Genomic DNA, 16,943 nt, shown 5'->3' on the forward strand with positions numbered 1-16,943 from the left:
TATGATAAGGCGGCAAAAAAAGTCAAGTGAAGGCACTAATTCAGCATCCTTCCTAATTTCTTAATATTCCACCTGTAGAGGCAAGAACACTTTTGTAGCAGAAATTGCATATCCCTTACAAGCTTCGCAATGGCAATTGGGAGATGTGAGTAAATTATCCTAGGCAGGCTGGCTTGGGATACAGAAAAGGTTTAATGGAATTATTATACAGCTAGACGTAATGATCTGAATAACCAAATAAATTTACTGAATTATACAAAGACCAGTTCCATGATGAATACTTTTATTTCCATATACAGCAAGAGATGAGAAAACTGGCAATTAACCAGAAAGCATTCACCAGAATTGGATCACATTTCATTTCCACCATGTGGAAAACAAACATTTCAAACCCCAATCAACTCAGGGTGTGCTTGTCGAACAGGTACTCTCCCATGCCATTGTCAGGGGCTCCCAGTCTCTTCAGGTTGGTGATGTGATCTCCAAGCTTCTTGATCATCTTCACTTGTTCATCCAAGTAGTGAGTCTCCAGGAAGTCACAAAGCTGGGAGTGGAGAAAAAAAAATTAAACTAGGAGAGTATAGTTAGCTTAAAAAAAAACCATTTGCAATGGTCTTCACCAGATGCAATTATCCCAGTGCAAATAAAGATGGTAAAAAGTATTGCACATGGGAGTGACACTTGTATCTGCCAGTTTGAGCAACAGGCCAAATGGTTACAGTACAGAAGGAAATCATTCTGATTCTGTGGGTACATTTAGCCAGACAAGACCAAAATTTACCAAGTGGAAAGTCATCAATTCCATTACACTAGGAATAAACTTGAATGATTGATGCCCAAGAGACGAAGTGTCTTACGAACAGTTTAGTGATCCAGATCTAGTGTGCATGGTCTTTTACCCAATAAAAGCATAAAAATAAACCTAAGCAATTTGGGAATGAAGGGCTCATTCCCAGTATCAACTTAAAAATGTTAACAGAGGATGTTCGGCATATCTTTCACAGAAAGAAAGACTTGCTGGAATATTAGGTACAATTTAGATCTAATTAATATATTATATCTTTAGAATTAAAGATTGAATAGATGGTCAGTTCAAGACTCACTTGCATTCTCCTTTAAGAAAAAATATAGAGGTAGAAATTTCAAGGTCCTGGTTATGAACCAGGAACAAGTTGGCAAATCCATTTCAGTGTTTCTGTTGCCAGGAAATTGGAAGATAAATACAGAGTGAAATATCCTGTGACATCAGTAACAAAAAAAAAAAACTAGCCATCATAAAAAATTGATGGTATTGGTAAGTGTAGGTAGATTGACCTACAATAAAAATGGTCTTACAGGAACAAGGTCAAGTAAACAATTATAAACAAACATTTTGACAAGATAAATGCTCACAACTTCAAGAACAGGGGAATTCCAGTAAAACATTAAGTGGAGATGTTAATGACACTACAAACTAAGGATCTTGAAAGCAAGAAACAGAAAAAAAAAGTGACACCTATAATGTTAAGGTCATATGACACATTATGCAGTATAAGCATGAAATGTTTTGAAGGAAAATTAGAATTATTGAATTCCTCAAACAATGCTTCTCACCCCATGGTCTACTCAGGGAATTAAAAAAAAGTGAAAAAATTTGATGGATATTCAAAGATATTCTGCTGTAACATTAGAAAGGTTAAACTTTTGATTCTATGTTAGAAATAAGATTGGTGTTGCATCCTAGTAATATTTGATATTTATACAATACACCAAGTGGATAAGTATATCACATTAATTTCTTTAATACAACAAATAAAATATCTCATAACATTCTGTAGACAACTAGAAGATCCCCCCCACCCACCATCTCTACAAGAGGAGAGATATGTATTGGAGAGTTTCCTAGACTCATCTGGGATATTTATGACAGCCATAATTAAAATTAGGCCATCTGAAAGATGGTAATATTCTTAGTTTTCTCTGAGAAAAAGTTCAATTCTTTAGACCCAAATAAAATGTCCATAAGAATTGGTCTGGTTTGAATTTAATTAAAAAAGGTGATTTGTAGGGATGTCCACCGGATTTGGTTTAGTCCCTACAAGGGGTTAAATTCATAAAATCACTTCAGACTAATGAGGAAGTGCTGGAAATGGCTGAAGAGTAAACTAGTGACAGACTGACCAACCAACCTCTGGTAAGGTGATAACACCAGTAAGTGAACAGAAAAGGGTAGATTGCAATTATTACCTTCAAAATCATCTGAAAAAAATCATGGCAATATTAAGAACTTACATGAGGGTCAGTGTTGCCAGTGGAGAGTTTGTGCAGATCCAGCAGACTCTGGTTCACAACCTTCTCCATCTGCAGAGCTCTCTGCATTGCCTCCAGCCCATTGCTCCACTCATCCTGCTCTGGCTTCTGGAAGAGAAGGGAGTCTTTAGTGTTAGGGAACAGGGTTAAATCACTGGGATAACATTGGCATTACTGGATGCTAGATCAGTACATTGCTGTAGCATTTTTAAAATCCTAGTTACAGTTCCAATTTACAAACACTTAAAAAATCCTCCGATTACTTCATCCATGGAATTTTACAGCTGTGGCCCATATTCTCCAGAGCAGTTTCCTAACCAAAGATCAAAGCTTGACTCAATAATTCACTGCACAGAAACTAATTCGCTTTCTGAATATTCAGGATTTATTGATCTACAGCCATTCGTTCAGGTGACCCAAAGATCATATCAACTCACCCTACACCCATCTTTTTTTCCAAAGCTAACAATTTTGTTAGTCTCACTGGATTGAGAACTCGAGGCTTAAATGACAATAAACTGTTTAAAAACAAGAAACCTTCTCTTAAGCAACCTAAATTGCATCACACCAGACTTGATGGTTTCAATCTAACCTTGATGTTCTCCAAGATGATTCGGCCTCCACGTTTATTCTGGAATTTCATCAGTTTCTCAGCGTGCTCCCATTCCTCACGTGACTGCTCCTTGAAGAACTCAGCAAAGTGACGCAGGGCAACATCATCCCGGCCAAAGTAATAGGACTGCAGGTAGAGACAAAATGGGGAAAAAAAAAAGGTCAAGTCAGATCTAGGATCACATTCATGGATAACTGAAGAATGGTACTATCATGGTAGATAATTTCCCCATTCTTTGTCTCAATACCTTGCTTTCAATTAAAAAAGCTTTTTAAAAAAAAAAAGTTATGCTGCTAAATTCAAATTGTTTTAATCAACTTTTTCCTCAAAAAAGTTGAATGGCCTTCTGTGACCAGTCCAGTAAAATAGGAAGCAGCAGCAATAGAAAACCTTCAAAGGAGCAACAATGCTTTTTGAATTAAAGTTTGATTTCAGCACTGGTCTTTTAATTAAGGCAATTTATCAATATTTCCAATTGATTGGCGAGAAAAAAAACTTCTAAAGTCAGTACTTTTAACATTTTAAAGTCACTGCTTCATGTGATGCTGTACAGGATTTATTCATGTAGAAAGTGGGGGGTGGGGGGAAAGAAAAGGGAGAGAAAAAAAAGAGGGGGGGGAAAAGCTGCCTAGAACTAGTCAGTATTTCACGAGCTAATCACCCACTTAAATTTCATTGTTCCCATCCAAGTTGGAAAAGTTGACTCGGTTTATGCATCTTCAAGATGAATCCTCCATTAGGAGCTTCATAAAAACACTTAGATTTATGTTCAGTCTTAAACCCTTCAGAATAGGACACAGTTACTATAGATCAAAGGAATAGAGTCCCTATCTTGAGTATTTGCTAGATTAGTGCTAAAGAGAACTTCAGCAGACACATTTTAAAGCCACTTCATTGACCTAAAGAAATTCTAGCTACACAAAATGCAATGAAGTCACAATCTTAATTTTGAAATGGGCTCCCAAAAATACAATACTAACCATGGACAGATAAACATAAGAGGAATAGAGCTCCAGGTTGATCTGCTTGTTAACAGCATCCTCACAGCCTTTGTGGTAGTTCTGACACACTTGGGAGGCCATCATAATGTTTACTACTAATAGAATAAGTTAAGCTCAAACAATAACCTAACTTCACCTTGCACAGCTCTTGTATTTATACTACTGGGTCAGCCTGCATTCAAACATGGAATGACATCATCAATGATGATTGACAATCCCTGATAGCCAGTCAGGAATCTGCCATGAATCCAGGCACCAATTAAGGAGAGGGGGCAGGATGTGATTCCCAGAGCTAATCAGAGGTTTAGAATACAGGCAGGTTTGGATGATTGTTCTGTGATTGGAATATTGGAACAGGAGGAGGCCATTCAGCCCCTCAAGCCTGTTCTGCCATTCAGTTAGAACATGGCTGGTCTGTATCTTAACTCCATATACCCATCTTGCTTCCATATCTCTTCATACCCTTACCTAACAAATATCTAACAATCGTGGCGCCCAGTTTCTACGCCAATTTATCTGGACTTATAACCCGTAACTGCTGCCTTCCGTGTTGTTTCAGTCGCTGTGAGGCAACTATGGAGTGACCTCTCCATGGCGCATGCCTGGGCAAATTTATGGAGGTTGAGAGTTGCCCAGTCGTCAAAACCCCCCTCTCGGCCTTTCTGGTGGGGTCCAAAGGAGTGCAGGACACGACGTTTGGCACCAGTATGGCTGCAGGAACTGCCGGAAACATGCCAAAGGTGACACATGACCGCCTACGGGGTTCCGCTCCGGATTTTCTGTTAGGGTTTACTCCCTTAGCCTTGGTCTCTCCCGAGACGCCCACAAGGCAGTGGGGTTGTTGGGGCCCCTACACAGGTGTAGGATGGTGCCGGTGGGAGGAGGGGATGCAGGCTCCAGAAGCTGGCCGAGCGCGTCTACCCTGAGGCACAGTGTGGCTTTCGTGCAGAGAGATCGACTATTGACATGCTGTTCTCCCTTCGTCAGATACAGGAGAAATGCCGTGAACAACAGATGCCCCTCTACATTGCTTTCATTGATCTCACCAAAGCCTTTGACCTCGTCAGCAGACGTGGTCTCTTCAGACTACTAGAAAAGATCGGATGTCCACCAAAGCTACTAAGTATCATCACCTCATTCCATGAAAATATGAAAGGCACAATTCAACATGGTGGCTCCTCATCAGAGCCCTTTCCTATCCTGAGTGGTGTGAAACAGGGCTGTGTTCTCGCACCCACACTTTTTGGGATTTTCTTCTCCCTGCTGCTTTCACATGCGTTCAAATCCTCTGAAGAAGGAATTTTCCTCCACACAAGATCAGGGGGCAGGTTGTTCAACCTTGCCCGTCTAAGAGCGAAGTCCAAAGTACGGAAAGTCCTCATCAGAGAACTCCTCTTTGCTGACGATGCTGCTTTAACATCTCACACTGAAGAATGCCTGCAGAGTCTCATCGACAGGTTTGCGTCTGCCTGCAATGAATTTGGCCTAACCATCAGCCTCAAGAAAACGAACATCATGGGGCAGGATGTCAGAAATGCTCCATCCATCAATATTGGCGACCACGCTCTGGAAGTGGTTCAAGAGTTCACCTACCTAGGCTCAACTATCACCAGTAACCTGTCTCTAGATGCAGAAATCAACAAGCGCATGGGTAAGGCTTCCACTGCTATGTTCAGACTGGCCAAGAGAGTGTGGGAAAATGGCGCACTGACACGGAACACAAAAGTCCGAGTGTATCAGGCCTGTGTCCTCAGTACCTTGCTCTACGGCAGCGAGGCCTGGACAACGTATGCCAGCCAAGAGCGACGTCTCAATTCATTCCATCTTCGCTGCCTTCGGAGAATACTTGGCATCAGGTGGCAGGACTATATCTCCAACACAGAAGTCCTTGAAGCGGCCAACATCCCCAGCTTATACACACTACTGAGTCAGCGGCGCTTGAGATGGCTTGGCCATGTGAGCCGCATGGAAGATGGCAGGATCCCCAAAGACACATTGTACAGCGAGCTCGCCACTGGTATCAGACCCACCGGCCGTCCATGTCTCCGTTATAAAGACGTCTGCAAACGCGACATGAAATCGTGTGACATTGATCACAAGTCGTGGGAGTCAGTTGCCAGCATTCGCCAGAGCTGGCGGGCAGCCATAAAGACAGGGCTAAATTGTGGCGAGTCGAAGAGACTTAGTAGTTGGCAGGAAAAAAGACAGAGGCGCAAGGGGAGAGCCAACTGTGCAACAGCCCCAACAAACAAATTTCTCTGCAGCACCTGTGGAAGAGCCTGTCACTCCAGAATTGGCCTTTATAGCCACTCCAGGCGCTGCTTCACAAACCACTGACCACCTCCAGGCGCGTATCCATTGTCTCTCGAGATAAGGAGGCCCAAAAGAATCTAACAATCTCAGTTTGAAAAGTTCAATTTACCACCTTCCCCCAGGTTCTGTGGGAGTTTTCTAGATTTCCACTACTCTTTGTGGAAAGAAATGCTTCCTAATATCACCCCTGAATGGCCTAGCTCTAATTTTAAGATTGTACTTCCTTGTTCTGGACTGCTCCACCAAAGGAAATAGTTTCTCTTTATCTACCCTATCAAGTTCATTAATCATCTTAAACACCTCATTTATAGTGACCCTTTAATCTTCTATACTCAAGGGAATACAAGACTCGTCTATGCAAACTGTCCTCATAATTTAACCCTTTTAGCCTTGGCACAATACTAGTGAATCTGTGCTGCACCTCCAAGGCCAATATATCTGAACAGAATACAATACTCTAGATGTGATCTAACCAGAGTTTTAAACAACTGTAGCATAACCTCCACCCCTTTGTATTCCAGCCCCCTTGAGACAAAGACTAAAATGCTATTAGACTTTTTAATTTGTTTTTGTCCATTAGTTTTTAGTAATTTCTGTACACAGACCTCCTACCCCATTCCCCAAGCACGTCTAAAAGTTGCATCCAATTCCATTTTTCCTAATAATCTCATGTGGAACCTCATCAATTCTATATTTGATGTTGGCTTATTTGAATTTCCTCAGTGAATTTGACAGCATCTTTTCTCAGAATCAGAGCTTCACAAAATATCACAAAGAGATCAATGAGTTTGCAAAGGAAAATGCCATCCTGTAGATGGTGTTGAGACCAGTTGAAAGTGAATCTGTCTCCTGCTGAATTGATAAGCAGCTTATTGGGTCCCTAATGAGTCCATAACACTACAATTCACAATGTTGACCATAACAGCTTGAAAGAGACAGATCTGCACCAGACAGTCCACAGTGAATCCACAAACAAGCCAGAGAGTTGGAAAAATGGATCAGTGGAGAAGCTTTAAACAGAACCTTGTTGCTCTGTCTCTAAAGTGCTGTATGGAGTCCTCTCCCCGCAAAATTTTGGTTTTTGGGTGGGGTGGGGAGGGGGTGGGAAGAAAGTTTGCAAACCCAAGTGTTTAAACATCCACCATCTTTCCTTCTGGAAAACTTGAGTATGTTGAGAAACAGTTTTATGCTAAAAACATTAAGTGTCTTATGCTTCCTGACTGAAGCATCTAACATTTCTGTTTCCCTCTTTCCCCACCTCCCCCTAGTATGGCCTTTGAATGAAATATGGTGAAGTTTAGAACAAAACTAGTGAAAGGTGGCCATTGTTACATTATGTAGAAAGGTTAAAAAAAAACACACTTTAAGCAACCCCACAAGTAACTTGTAGCATCAGTCTAATGTAGAACCACCTAAAGAGCAGGTGACTTCCCCCTTCCTTATCTAGAGAATCAGGAACAGATATTCCCTATTCTCTAACCTGAAGTTAAAACTAATTCAGCCACACTCACTCTTGCACAACTCCATTTCATTGGCAGAAATGAAAAAACCCCTTTGCAGCAGAAATTGGGAGTGATTGCAGTAATCTCCTATAAACTTCTGACTAAATATTGAAATGTCAGCAAACTATCCCAGACAGATATTACAATCAATTTAGTAAGCAGGAATGGGGCAGGGAATTAAAAAAAAAAATGTTTTGTGATCAGATGGTCAACAGACTAATGCAGCTTGATTTGATTGTTCGATGATTTAGTTGATTTGAATCAAGACAAACTAGTTCAATGATGAATACTTTTATTTCCATTATAACAATGAGAAAACTGGAATTAACCACAAACAAAGCATCCATCAGCATTTGGATCACATTTCAATTTGTTCCATGCATAAAGCATTTAGAGTCTCAATCAACTCAGCGTGTGCTTGTCAAACAGGTACTCTCCCATGCCATTGTCAGGGGCTCCCAGTCTCTTCAAGTTGGTGATGTGATCTCCAAGCTTCTTGATCATCTTCACTTGCTCATCCAAGTAGTGAGTCTCCAGGAAGTCACAAAGCTGAAGGAGGAAGAGAAATCAAGTATACTTAGTGCAAACAATGATATTTTTGGACTGGGATAAGTGTTTGAGGGATTGTTACATTTAGACAGACAGGAGCAAAAACTGCCCATTTGTAGCCACCAATTCCAATAAACAGAGAGTGAATGCCTCAGATACCAAGTGCTGTGGGAACAGTTTTGTGATTCAAGGCTACAGTGTAAATGGCCTTTTTGCTCAAAATACAAACTGAAATCTCCAAGCATAGAACATACCTATATGGAATTCTACCAATGTAGGTTAGAGGGCAGATTCTAATATCACCTTAGCTCAATTATTCAGAACTTACATGAGGGTCAGTGTTGCCAGTGGAGAGTTTGTGCAGATCCAGCAGACTCTGGTTCACATCCTTCTCCATCTGCAGAGCTCTCTGCATTGCCTCCAGACCATTGCTCCACTCATCCTGCTCTGGCTTCTGGAACAGAATAGTGGTCCTGTTAGTGAGAGTGCAAAGTCCAGGGGATGTTATGCTCAGGGTTAGCAGCAACAGAAATTAACCTGTGCACCTCATTATATTAGGAGGGAGTATTGTGGGTGTGGGGTGCAGTATAAATCACTGGGATGGCATTGAAGTCTATTACCGGACACTAGATCAATTCATTGCTCTGCCATTTTTAGTTTTAAAAAAAAAAAAAGCTCCATTCCCAATTATACTTCAATTTGCTAGTCCTTTTAAAATCCTCATGTTCCCATTTACCCAGTCAATTCTCCAACCAGCTTAATTGGAGTACTCTTCAAACACCATCTTCAGGTGAGAAAACATATCGTGATGCAATGAATAAAGACTACTTGGTCAAGGCCAGTGTAGTTTAAGATTGAAGGTTGGGCACAAAACTGGAATCCAGATGAGGTGCATTAATAGCAATGAAACTTCTGAAGTCTATTCTTCACTCATGAAAAACCCAATATACCATACCATTTACCATCAACTGCATTTTGCACTTGCAAACTAGTCGGAGAAAAAAAAAAGTGATGTACCAAAGAAATTCAATGTCACTTTAAAAAGTCATCCATCACCTTAGGATTCTTTCCCTGACAGTACTTCCATTATATTGGAAAGTACAAAGATCTGCCAGTGATGCTCCTTTTAGCAATAAAGAGAACCAGAGACTAAATTTTAGGCACCAGGTTGGTATGGTACAATAAACCTATTTGAAAAAAAAAAAATAGAAAGCTTGCTCTTTAAACTGCACAAGACTTTGTTACAATCCAACCTTGATGTTCTCCAAGATGATTTGGCCTCCACGTTTATTCTGGAATTTCATCAGTTTCTCAGCGTGCTCCCGTTCCTCATGTGACTGCTCCTTGAAGAACTCAGCAAAGTGACGCAGGGCAACATCATCCCGGTCAAAGTAATAGGACTGCAGGTAGAGAAATTTTAGAATCATGCTAGACATAGATCTTGCCTCCATAAAACTCCAGTCTTTTTCTCCAACTATGTTAGTGAGTTTTCAACTTCTTGAAAAAAAATAGATCATTGCTGGTAAGTTAAATTCATTTTAATAATCTTTTAATATGGTGGTTAACATCCTCTCCCTACAAAGAGGCTAATGAAAGACTCAACCAGGAAAAACCCAGGAGGTTGGGATTAGATTCTCTATCAAGTCAAACTCAACATTTGAGTAAATAGCACATCCGACTTTCCATTCAACTCCAAAATTTGAGAAAATAAAATTCTTCATTCTAGGAGTTTCAAACCTTAGAGTTTAGTTTTAGAGACCTAGGCAATGTAGAAAGAGTTCTTACACAACTTCACCCCCAGAGAAAAGGTAGCAAGGACCTGTCAATATTACACTATCTACAGTTATCCTACTGAATCTGGCCAATACTGTCAAAATATTGGTAAACACTTGACCAGGTTTGTACTCAGTCATTAACTCTGCTCTGACCTGAGTTTCTTTTCTATATTAAGAAGGTCTTTATTGAGAGCAGCTGTTGCAAGTTACAGTCTATTAACTCACCATCACTGATTTATACACTTGAAATACTCACTACCCAAAATGTTTCCTCTCCCAAGGAAAGAAGTCAAGAGAAATATAGCTTAACTAGTTTTAAATTCCAACTTTTCAGAATGTAGCAACAAAGAATACAAGACTCACCATGGACAGGTAAACATAAGAGGAATAGAGCTCCAGGTTGATTTGCTTGTTAACAGCATCCTCACAGTCCTTGTGGTAGTTCTGACACACTTGGGAAGCCATCTTCACTATTACTATATACTATCACTTAAAAGCTCTAAAGTTAACCCTTTCTAATACAAGTTCTTGTATTTATACTACTTGGGCAGCATGCATTCAAACAGGAAATGACATCACCGATGATTGAAAATTCATGGTAGCCAATCAGGAATCTTCCATGAATTCAGGTACCAATTAACACAGGAGATGGGGTGTGGGGAAGTGGGTGAGACCCACAGACAATCAGAGCTTTGGAACATCAGCAGGTCTGGGAGCTTAGTTTCAGTGATGTCAGTGCTTTTAGGTTATAGAATCATAGAAACGTACAGCATAGAAGGAGGCCATTCGGCCCACTGTGCCTGTACTGGCTCTTGAAAAGAGCAGTTATGCTTTGTTCCACATCCCCACTCTTTTTCCATAACCCTGGGAGTTCCTCAGTCTCAAGTACCTGCCTATCTCCCTTTTACAATTACGATGGAATCAGCTTCCACCCCCTTTTCAGGTTTAGTGCTCCAGATGTCAAGAACTCTCATTGAAAAATAATTCTCATTTCCCCTCCAGATCTGTTGCCATACGTTTTGAATCTATGAGCTCTAGTTATTGACCGACTCACCAGTGGGAATAATAGTTCTCTATCTACTCTCTCAAAACCACTCATCATCTTGAAAACCTCTATTAGGTCACCTCTTAACCTTCTCTATTTCATGGAGATGAGTCTTAACTTTTGCAACTTCTCATAACTGAAGTCCCTCGTCCCTGGTACCATCCTGGTAAACCTCCTCTGAACCTTTTCTAAGGATTCCTTCAAATCTGAAAGTTTCACATTGTTTAACACTCTGCAACCAGAACGTTGAAATAAATGATAACTTGTTACTTTCACCGGGCTTTTCACAATCTGGGGTCAAGTTTGTTACTTGCAAGGAACTGTGATGCTGTTACAATATTCAAAGGAATCAGGTTTTCTTGCAAACCAACCATGGGACAGAGAAATGGAAATTCCATCCTGATCTAATATAGAGAATGGACATGTGAGGATTGGCTACAGGGGGCATCAAATAGTGGAGGATAATGGATGTGACAGGTTTTTGGTTTGTATTCTCATGAAATGTTGTCTGGTAAAACTCAGTGAGAGGGAGTGAACATTACTGAATACAGTGTCACCCACAGACAGATCTCCATTTGCTACAGTGTGTTTTGGGGCTGGTTTGATGGACCAGTTGCTCTTTTTCTGACGATCAATTTCAGACATTAGATGAGTCCTTTTATGGTTGACATTCAATGAGGCTGAACATAGAACATAGAACAGTACAGCACAGTACAGGCCCTTCGGCCCACGATGTTGTGCCGAACCTTTAACCTACTCTAAGATCAAACTAACTACCTACCCTTCATTCTACTATCATCCATGTACCTATCCAGGAGTCGCTTAAATGCCCCTAATGTATCTGCTTCTACTACCACCGCTGGCAGCGCATTCCACGCACCCACCACTCTCTGTGTAAAGAACCTACCTCTGACATCTCCCCGAAACCTTCCTCCAATCGCCTTAAAATGATGCCCCCTGGTGATAGCCCTTTCCACCCTGGGAAAAAGTCTCTGACTATCCACTCTACCTATGCCTCTCATCATCTTGTACCCCTCTATCAAGTCACCTCTCATCCTTCTTCGCTCTGAGAAAAGCCCTAGCTCCCTCAATCTTTCTTCGTAGGACATGCCTTCCAGTTCAGGCAGCATCCTGGTAAATCTCCTCTGCACCCTCTCTAAAGCTTCCACATCCTTCCTATAATGAGACGACCAGAACTGAACACAATATTCCAAGTGTGGTCGAACCCGGGCCTTATAGAGCTGCAGCATAACCTCGCGGCTCTTAAACTCAATCCCCCTGTTAATGAAAGCCAACACACCATACGCCTTCTTAACAACCCTATCAACTTGGGTGGCAACTTTGAGCGATCTATGAACATGGACCCCAAGAACCCTCTGTTCCTCCACACTACCAAGAATCCTGTCTTTAAGCCTGTATTCTGCATTCAAATTCGACCTTCCAAAATGAATCACTTCACATTTTTCCAGGTTGAACTCCATCTGCCACTTCTCAGCCCAGCTCTGCATCCTGTCAATGTCCCGTTGCAACCTACAACAGCCTTCCACACTATCCACAACTCAAGCAACTTTTGTGTCATCGGCAAACTTGCTCACCCAGCCTTCCACTTCCTCATCCAAGTCATTTATAAAAATCACAAATAGCAGAGGTCCCAGAACAGATCCTTGTGGAACACCACTGGTCACCGAGCTCCATGCTGAATACTTTCCATCTACCACCCTCTGACTTCTATGGGCCAGCCAATTCCGTATCCAGAATATTTGAATCTGATTGAAATGATGAGACTCAAATGATACACAATGGGCCCAAGTGCAAACAGATACATTTGTGGGGAAACTGATTGCATTTTGTTTATACATTGATGGGTCAACCACGGGGGTGGCATGCATCGGGGAAATGTGTTTTCATGAGAAGCATCTATTTAAATAGGTGGGGCTTTAAAGTTATTTGCTTTGTACATTTAATAAAAGACTGTTTGTCGATAACACAACCACTAGATGGCACATGCAGAAATGCAGCATCATTGATAAACATAACTTAGCAAAATCTCAGACAGTGTTAATACATTTACACCTTCCTGAGGTATCCTTCATTGGAGCTCAGCTCTGCAAGGATCCACTCCCACCAGTACCATACCCCATTTCATATGGGAATAAGAGAGGTCATTCCAAGTGGTGGAAAGAGAGTGAAAGATGTGCTGGGATAGGGAAAAGGGCATTTAAGACCCATTCTCATGGATTAGGAAACCACACATTCCCCCAAGAGACCAGTATAAAGCAAGCAAATATGGTAACTCTGGTTGATTTGCTAAATCACATGATTGCAACTCTTTTAGTAATATGAAGCTCTAAGATTGCTGGTTTAAGGCTGTTTGTGCTGCTCAGCCCACAAAGCTTACCAGAAAGTAAATAGAAGCAGCAATGAGCTTAATTAACTACCCCTGGTTTAATCTTACACTATTAAGTCAATAGAATGATAGAAGCTTACTACACTTCCCTGGGCTTGTATCTGCTCTGAATAAAATTGTTCATTGAACTAAAAATGATGATGGCTAGTTCTTCGCAGATAAAGATCAAAAGTGAAATGGTGTGACACTAATGCATTGGAAATGGTTCTGTACATTTTAAATACTATAGCAGCTGATATTGTTATATTGAGGAGTTTGAGAGATACTATTGATGTTGGGATAGAGACTATTCATCAACATTGGTAACATTTACTTGTATTCAGCTGTCTCGGTCCTGAACTTGGGAGTTCCCTCTCTACAAAAGCACTCCTTAAAACCAACCTCTTGAATAAACATTAGGGCACCTGCTCCCTCATCGGTCCATGTCAAATTTTCCTTTTAGCGTTCGTGTGAAGTACATTGATTGACAATGCTAAAGGGGCTCTATAAATGCAAATTGTTGTATCACTGCATTTCTTGACAGATTGAAATGCATAGATACAATTTGTTCAAAAGGTACACAATTGAAGAGAGACCTTCAACAAGTGATGAACATCTGATTCAATCCATCAGAAGGAAAGATGGAAAAATAAAGCTGTTATACGGCCCAGTGTAATTCTTGTTTAAATGTAAAGACAAAGTTAATTGAAAATAAGCAACCACCAGAAAGTAGAGACAAAACCCAGTCCACTGAGAAAATTATTTACAGTAATTACATTCCACATCAAGAGCCCAGATCTCACAAGCCATCATTCCTCACACATTAGAACAAAAACTTTAAAGACAAAAGGGCTCAATCCTGCAGTCAGTTCAGTCACTCTCCCCCAGGGTGAGCTTGTCAAACAGGTACTCTCTCCCATGCCATTCTCAGGGGCTCCTAGTCTCCTCTGGTTGGTGATGTGATCTCCAAGCTTTTCGATCATCTTCACTTGCTCATCCAAGTAGTGAGTCTCCAGGAAGTCACAAAGCTGAAAAGAAAATGGAAACTTAAAAGTTATGTTCAGCAGCAGATATCAAATTTCCAAGCTATGCCTACCACTCAGTTGGGATTTTAATCCTCCTGGACTGGTGTAAAGATTATTGTAAATTTGCACCAGTTATCCAGTAATTCTTGTACAATAAGTGCTGAGATCCCAGGGTCAGTGAGACACTTACTTCTCAATGCTCATAGCAAGACAACTTCCATGTCCTCTGCCCATACCCACCCAAGAACCAGGAAACACCCCAAAGTTACCAGGCATTGAAATTTTTTAAAATAAGCTCAAGGACAGTGACAGTAAAGTTCTACCAATTCCAACTCCAACTTAGCCAAAAGCCCACATTAAGAACTTACATGAGGGTCAGTGTTGCCAGTGGAGAGTTTGTGCAAATCCAGCAGACTCTGGTTCACATCCTTCTCCATCTGCAGAGCTCTCTGCATTGCCTCCAGACCATTGCTCCATTCATCCTGCTCTGGCTTCTGAAGAGGAAAGTCAGACAGTTCACTTACAATGGACAAAATAAAACACATGAGAAAGTACAAGAATAAAGAGGGGTGAAAAAGCAACAAGAAGTAGTCCATGTTACCAGGAACTAATGAGTTACATGAATATATAATTTCTGCATTAAATCACCACAACCTTGTAATCAAATTACCGTAGCAAGTATTGAAAGAATCAGTTCCAATTCAGTCATTGAATCCAACCTTGATGTCCTCCAAGATGATTCGGCCTCCACGTTTATTCTGGAATTTCAGCAGTTTCTCAGCGTGCTCCCGTTCCTCATGTGACTGCTCCTTGAAGAACTCAGCAAAGTGACGCAGGGCAACATCATCCCGGTCAAAGTAATAGGACTGAGGAGAGAATTTAAACAGCTTCATGCTAGATCTAGATCATAATATAGAATTAAAGATCAAATCTCTATTTCCCCAGTTAGTGAGCTCTGAACAAAAAAAAAAACACTTTGTTTTTTAAACTAGCAAAATTCATTTTACTATTTTTGAAGTTGCAAGTAAGGGGAATGCTATCCAGAGGAAGGATGAAAGATCCAATGACCAAAGATGGAAAAAAGATTTTGGGATTATATTTCATGTCCAATCAAGCTAAACTCTGCACACTGGCTAAGTTATCTCCCCGCCTGCTTCCAGTCATTCAGATATAGCAAAACAATGTACGGTCACCGGGATGACAATCACCACATGTCAAAAAACAGGGACATTCTCTCTAGTGTCCTGCCAATATTTGATCTCTTGAAGCACTTGGGAGATGCTGAGGTAGAGAAAAGTGTTCTGCAAGTGATGTATTTATTTTTTAAAAAATGAACATGAAAATAAATCATCCCATTGATTTATATTAGCTTGACCAGGTTTATGCTCAATTACAACTAGCGGAGCTAGTTTCATATATTAAACCTCACAACAGAGCGCAACTGTTACAAGGAGCAGTCCATTAACTCAATACCACCCTCTATTACACACAGGAATTATTCATTGACCAAATATTCTTTCCCCTCCATCACACATGGGAGAAGATTAAGAGTAATGGAGTTTAAAGCCAATTCACAAGACTGAAGAAATTACAACTTTTCAGAATGTAAGGAATACAAGACTCACCATAGCCAGGTAAACAAAAGGAGGAATAGAGCTCCAGGTTGATCTGCTTGTTAACATCCTCTCAGTCCTGGTGGTAGTTCTGACATACTTGGGAAGCCAGCTTCACTATTTCTATGTACTATCGTCTCACTAGTACCTGAACACTTTTAGAACTGATCCTTGTCACAAGCTCATTTACACAACTGGGACAGCCTGCATTCAACCAGAGAATGGCATTAGCAGCGACGACTGGTTATCAGTCAGGAATCTCCTTTGAAACCAGGCAATTAACAAAAGGAGAGGGGGTGTGGGGGAGGGGGATAAGACCCAGAGCTTTGAAAGAGACAGGTTTGGGAGACTAGTCTCAATTTCATTGCTTTTGGCTTAGAGTCATAGCAACTGACAGCACAGAAGGAGGCCATTCAGCCCTTTGGGCCTGTGCTAGCTCCCAAACAAGCAGTAGTGTTAATGCTACATTCCTACTTTTTGTCCATAACCCATTCAGTTTGAGCCTCAAGCACCTGTCTAGCTCCCATTAAGATTATTTATGGAATTTGCTTCTGCCACCATTTCAGGTGGAACATTCCAGATCACAACTCAAATGTCCTCTACTTTTTTTGTGTATGATTTTGAATCCATGTCCAATTCAATCCCCTCCAAAGAAAAAAAAACTGTCCTTTTTCCACCCAACCCCCAAAAGGCAAATGAAAATAGAATTGGGAAATCAACCTGAAATACCATAATCTCCTTTAGTACTTTCAATTCAGGGATGCTCATAACCTGCCCACAAAGCTCATCAGAAAGTCTAAAGTTATAAAATTGGATGTGAGAGCTACACTAG

At 40.8% G+C, this 16,943-nt stretch overlaps 2 protein-coding genes across 2 annotated transcripts; both read right to left on the reverse strand.

Moving 5' to 3' along the window:
• Positions 1 to 397: 397 nt before the first annotated feature.
• LOC137353556 (ferritin heavy chain B-like) lies at positions 398 to 3,987 on the reverse strand. The gene is made up of 4 exons (XM_068019922.1): positions 3,883 to 3,987; positions 2,882 to 3,028; positions 2,272 to 2,397; positions 398 to 544 (listed from the first exon to the last, which is right to left on the reverse strand). The coding sequence occupies exons 1-4, from the start codon at positions 3,985 to 3,987 to the stop codon at positions 398 to 400; spliced, it is 525 nt and encodes a 174-aa protein (XP_067876023.1).
• A 4,133-nt stretch (positions 3,988 to 8,120) lies between these two features.
• On the reverse strand, positions 8,121 to 16,638 carry LOC137353557 (ferritin heavy chain-like). Its single transcript, XM_068019924.1, has 6 exons — positions 16,586 to 16,638; positions 15,218 to 15,398; positions 14,867 to 14,992; positions 9,521 to 9,667; positions 8,596 to 8,721; positions 8,121 to 8,267 (listed from the first exon to the last, which is right to left on the reverse strand). The coding sequence occupies exons 1-6, from the start codon at positions 16,636 to 16,638 to the stop codon at positions 8,121 to 8,123; spliced, it is 780 nt and encodes a 259-aa protein (XP_067876025.1).
• Between the last annotated feature and the right edge of the window lie 305 nt (positions 16,639 to 16,943).

Source organism: Heterodontus francisci, chromosome 41 (genome assembly GCF_036365525.1).
Source record: "Heterodontus francisci isolate sHetFra1 chromosome 41, sHetFra1.hap1, whole genome shotgun sequence".
NCBI classification, from domain to species: domain Eukaryota; kingdom Metazoa; phylum Chordata; class Chondrichthyes; order Heterodontiformes; family Heterodontidae; genus Heterodontus; species Heterodontus francisci.

Bases quoted from the DNA above. Each gene is read 5' to 3' on its own strand.
- LOC137353556 (XM_068019922.1), bottom strand. From the start codon at position 3,987: ATGATGGCCTCCCAAGTGTGTCAGAACTACCACAAAGGCTGTGAGGAT. The intron at 3,029-3,882 runs GTTAGTATTGTA...CTCTACCTGCAG, and splicing joins CTTATGTTTATCTGTCCATG to TCCTATTACTTTGGCCGGGA. The intron at 545-2,271 runs GTAAGTTCTTAA...CTCCACTCCCAG, and splicing joins CTGGCAACACTGACCCTCAT to CTTTGTGACTTCCTGGAGAC.
- LOC137353557 (XM_068019924.1), bottom strand. From the start codon at position 16,638: ATGGGAGCTAGACAGGTGCTTGAGGCTCAAACTGAATGGGTTATGGAC. The intron at 14,993-15,217 runs GTTGGATTCAAT...TTTCCTCTTCAG, and splicing joins TCATCTTGGAGGACATCAAG to AAGCCAGAGCAGGATGAATG. The intron at 8,268-8,595 runs GTAAGTTCTGAA...TTCCTCCTTCAG, and splicing joins CTGGCAACACTGACCCTCAT to CTTTGTGACTTCCTGGAGAC.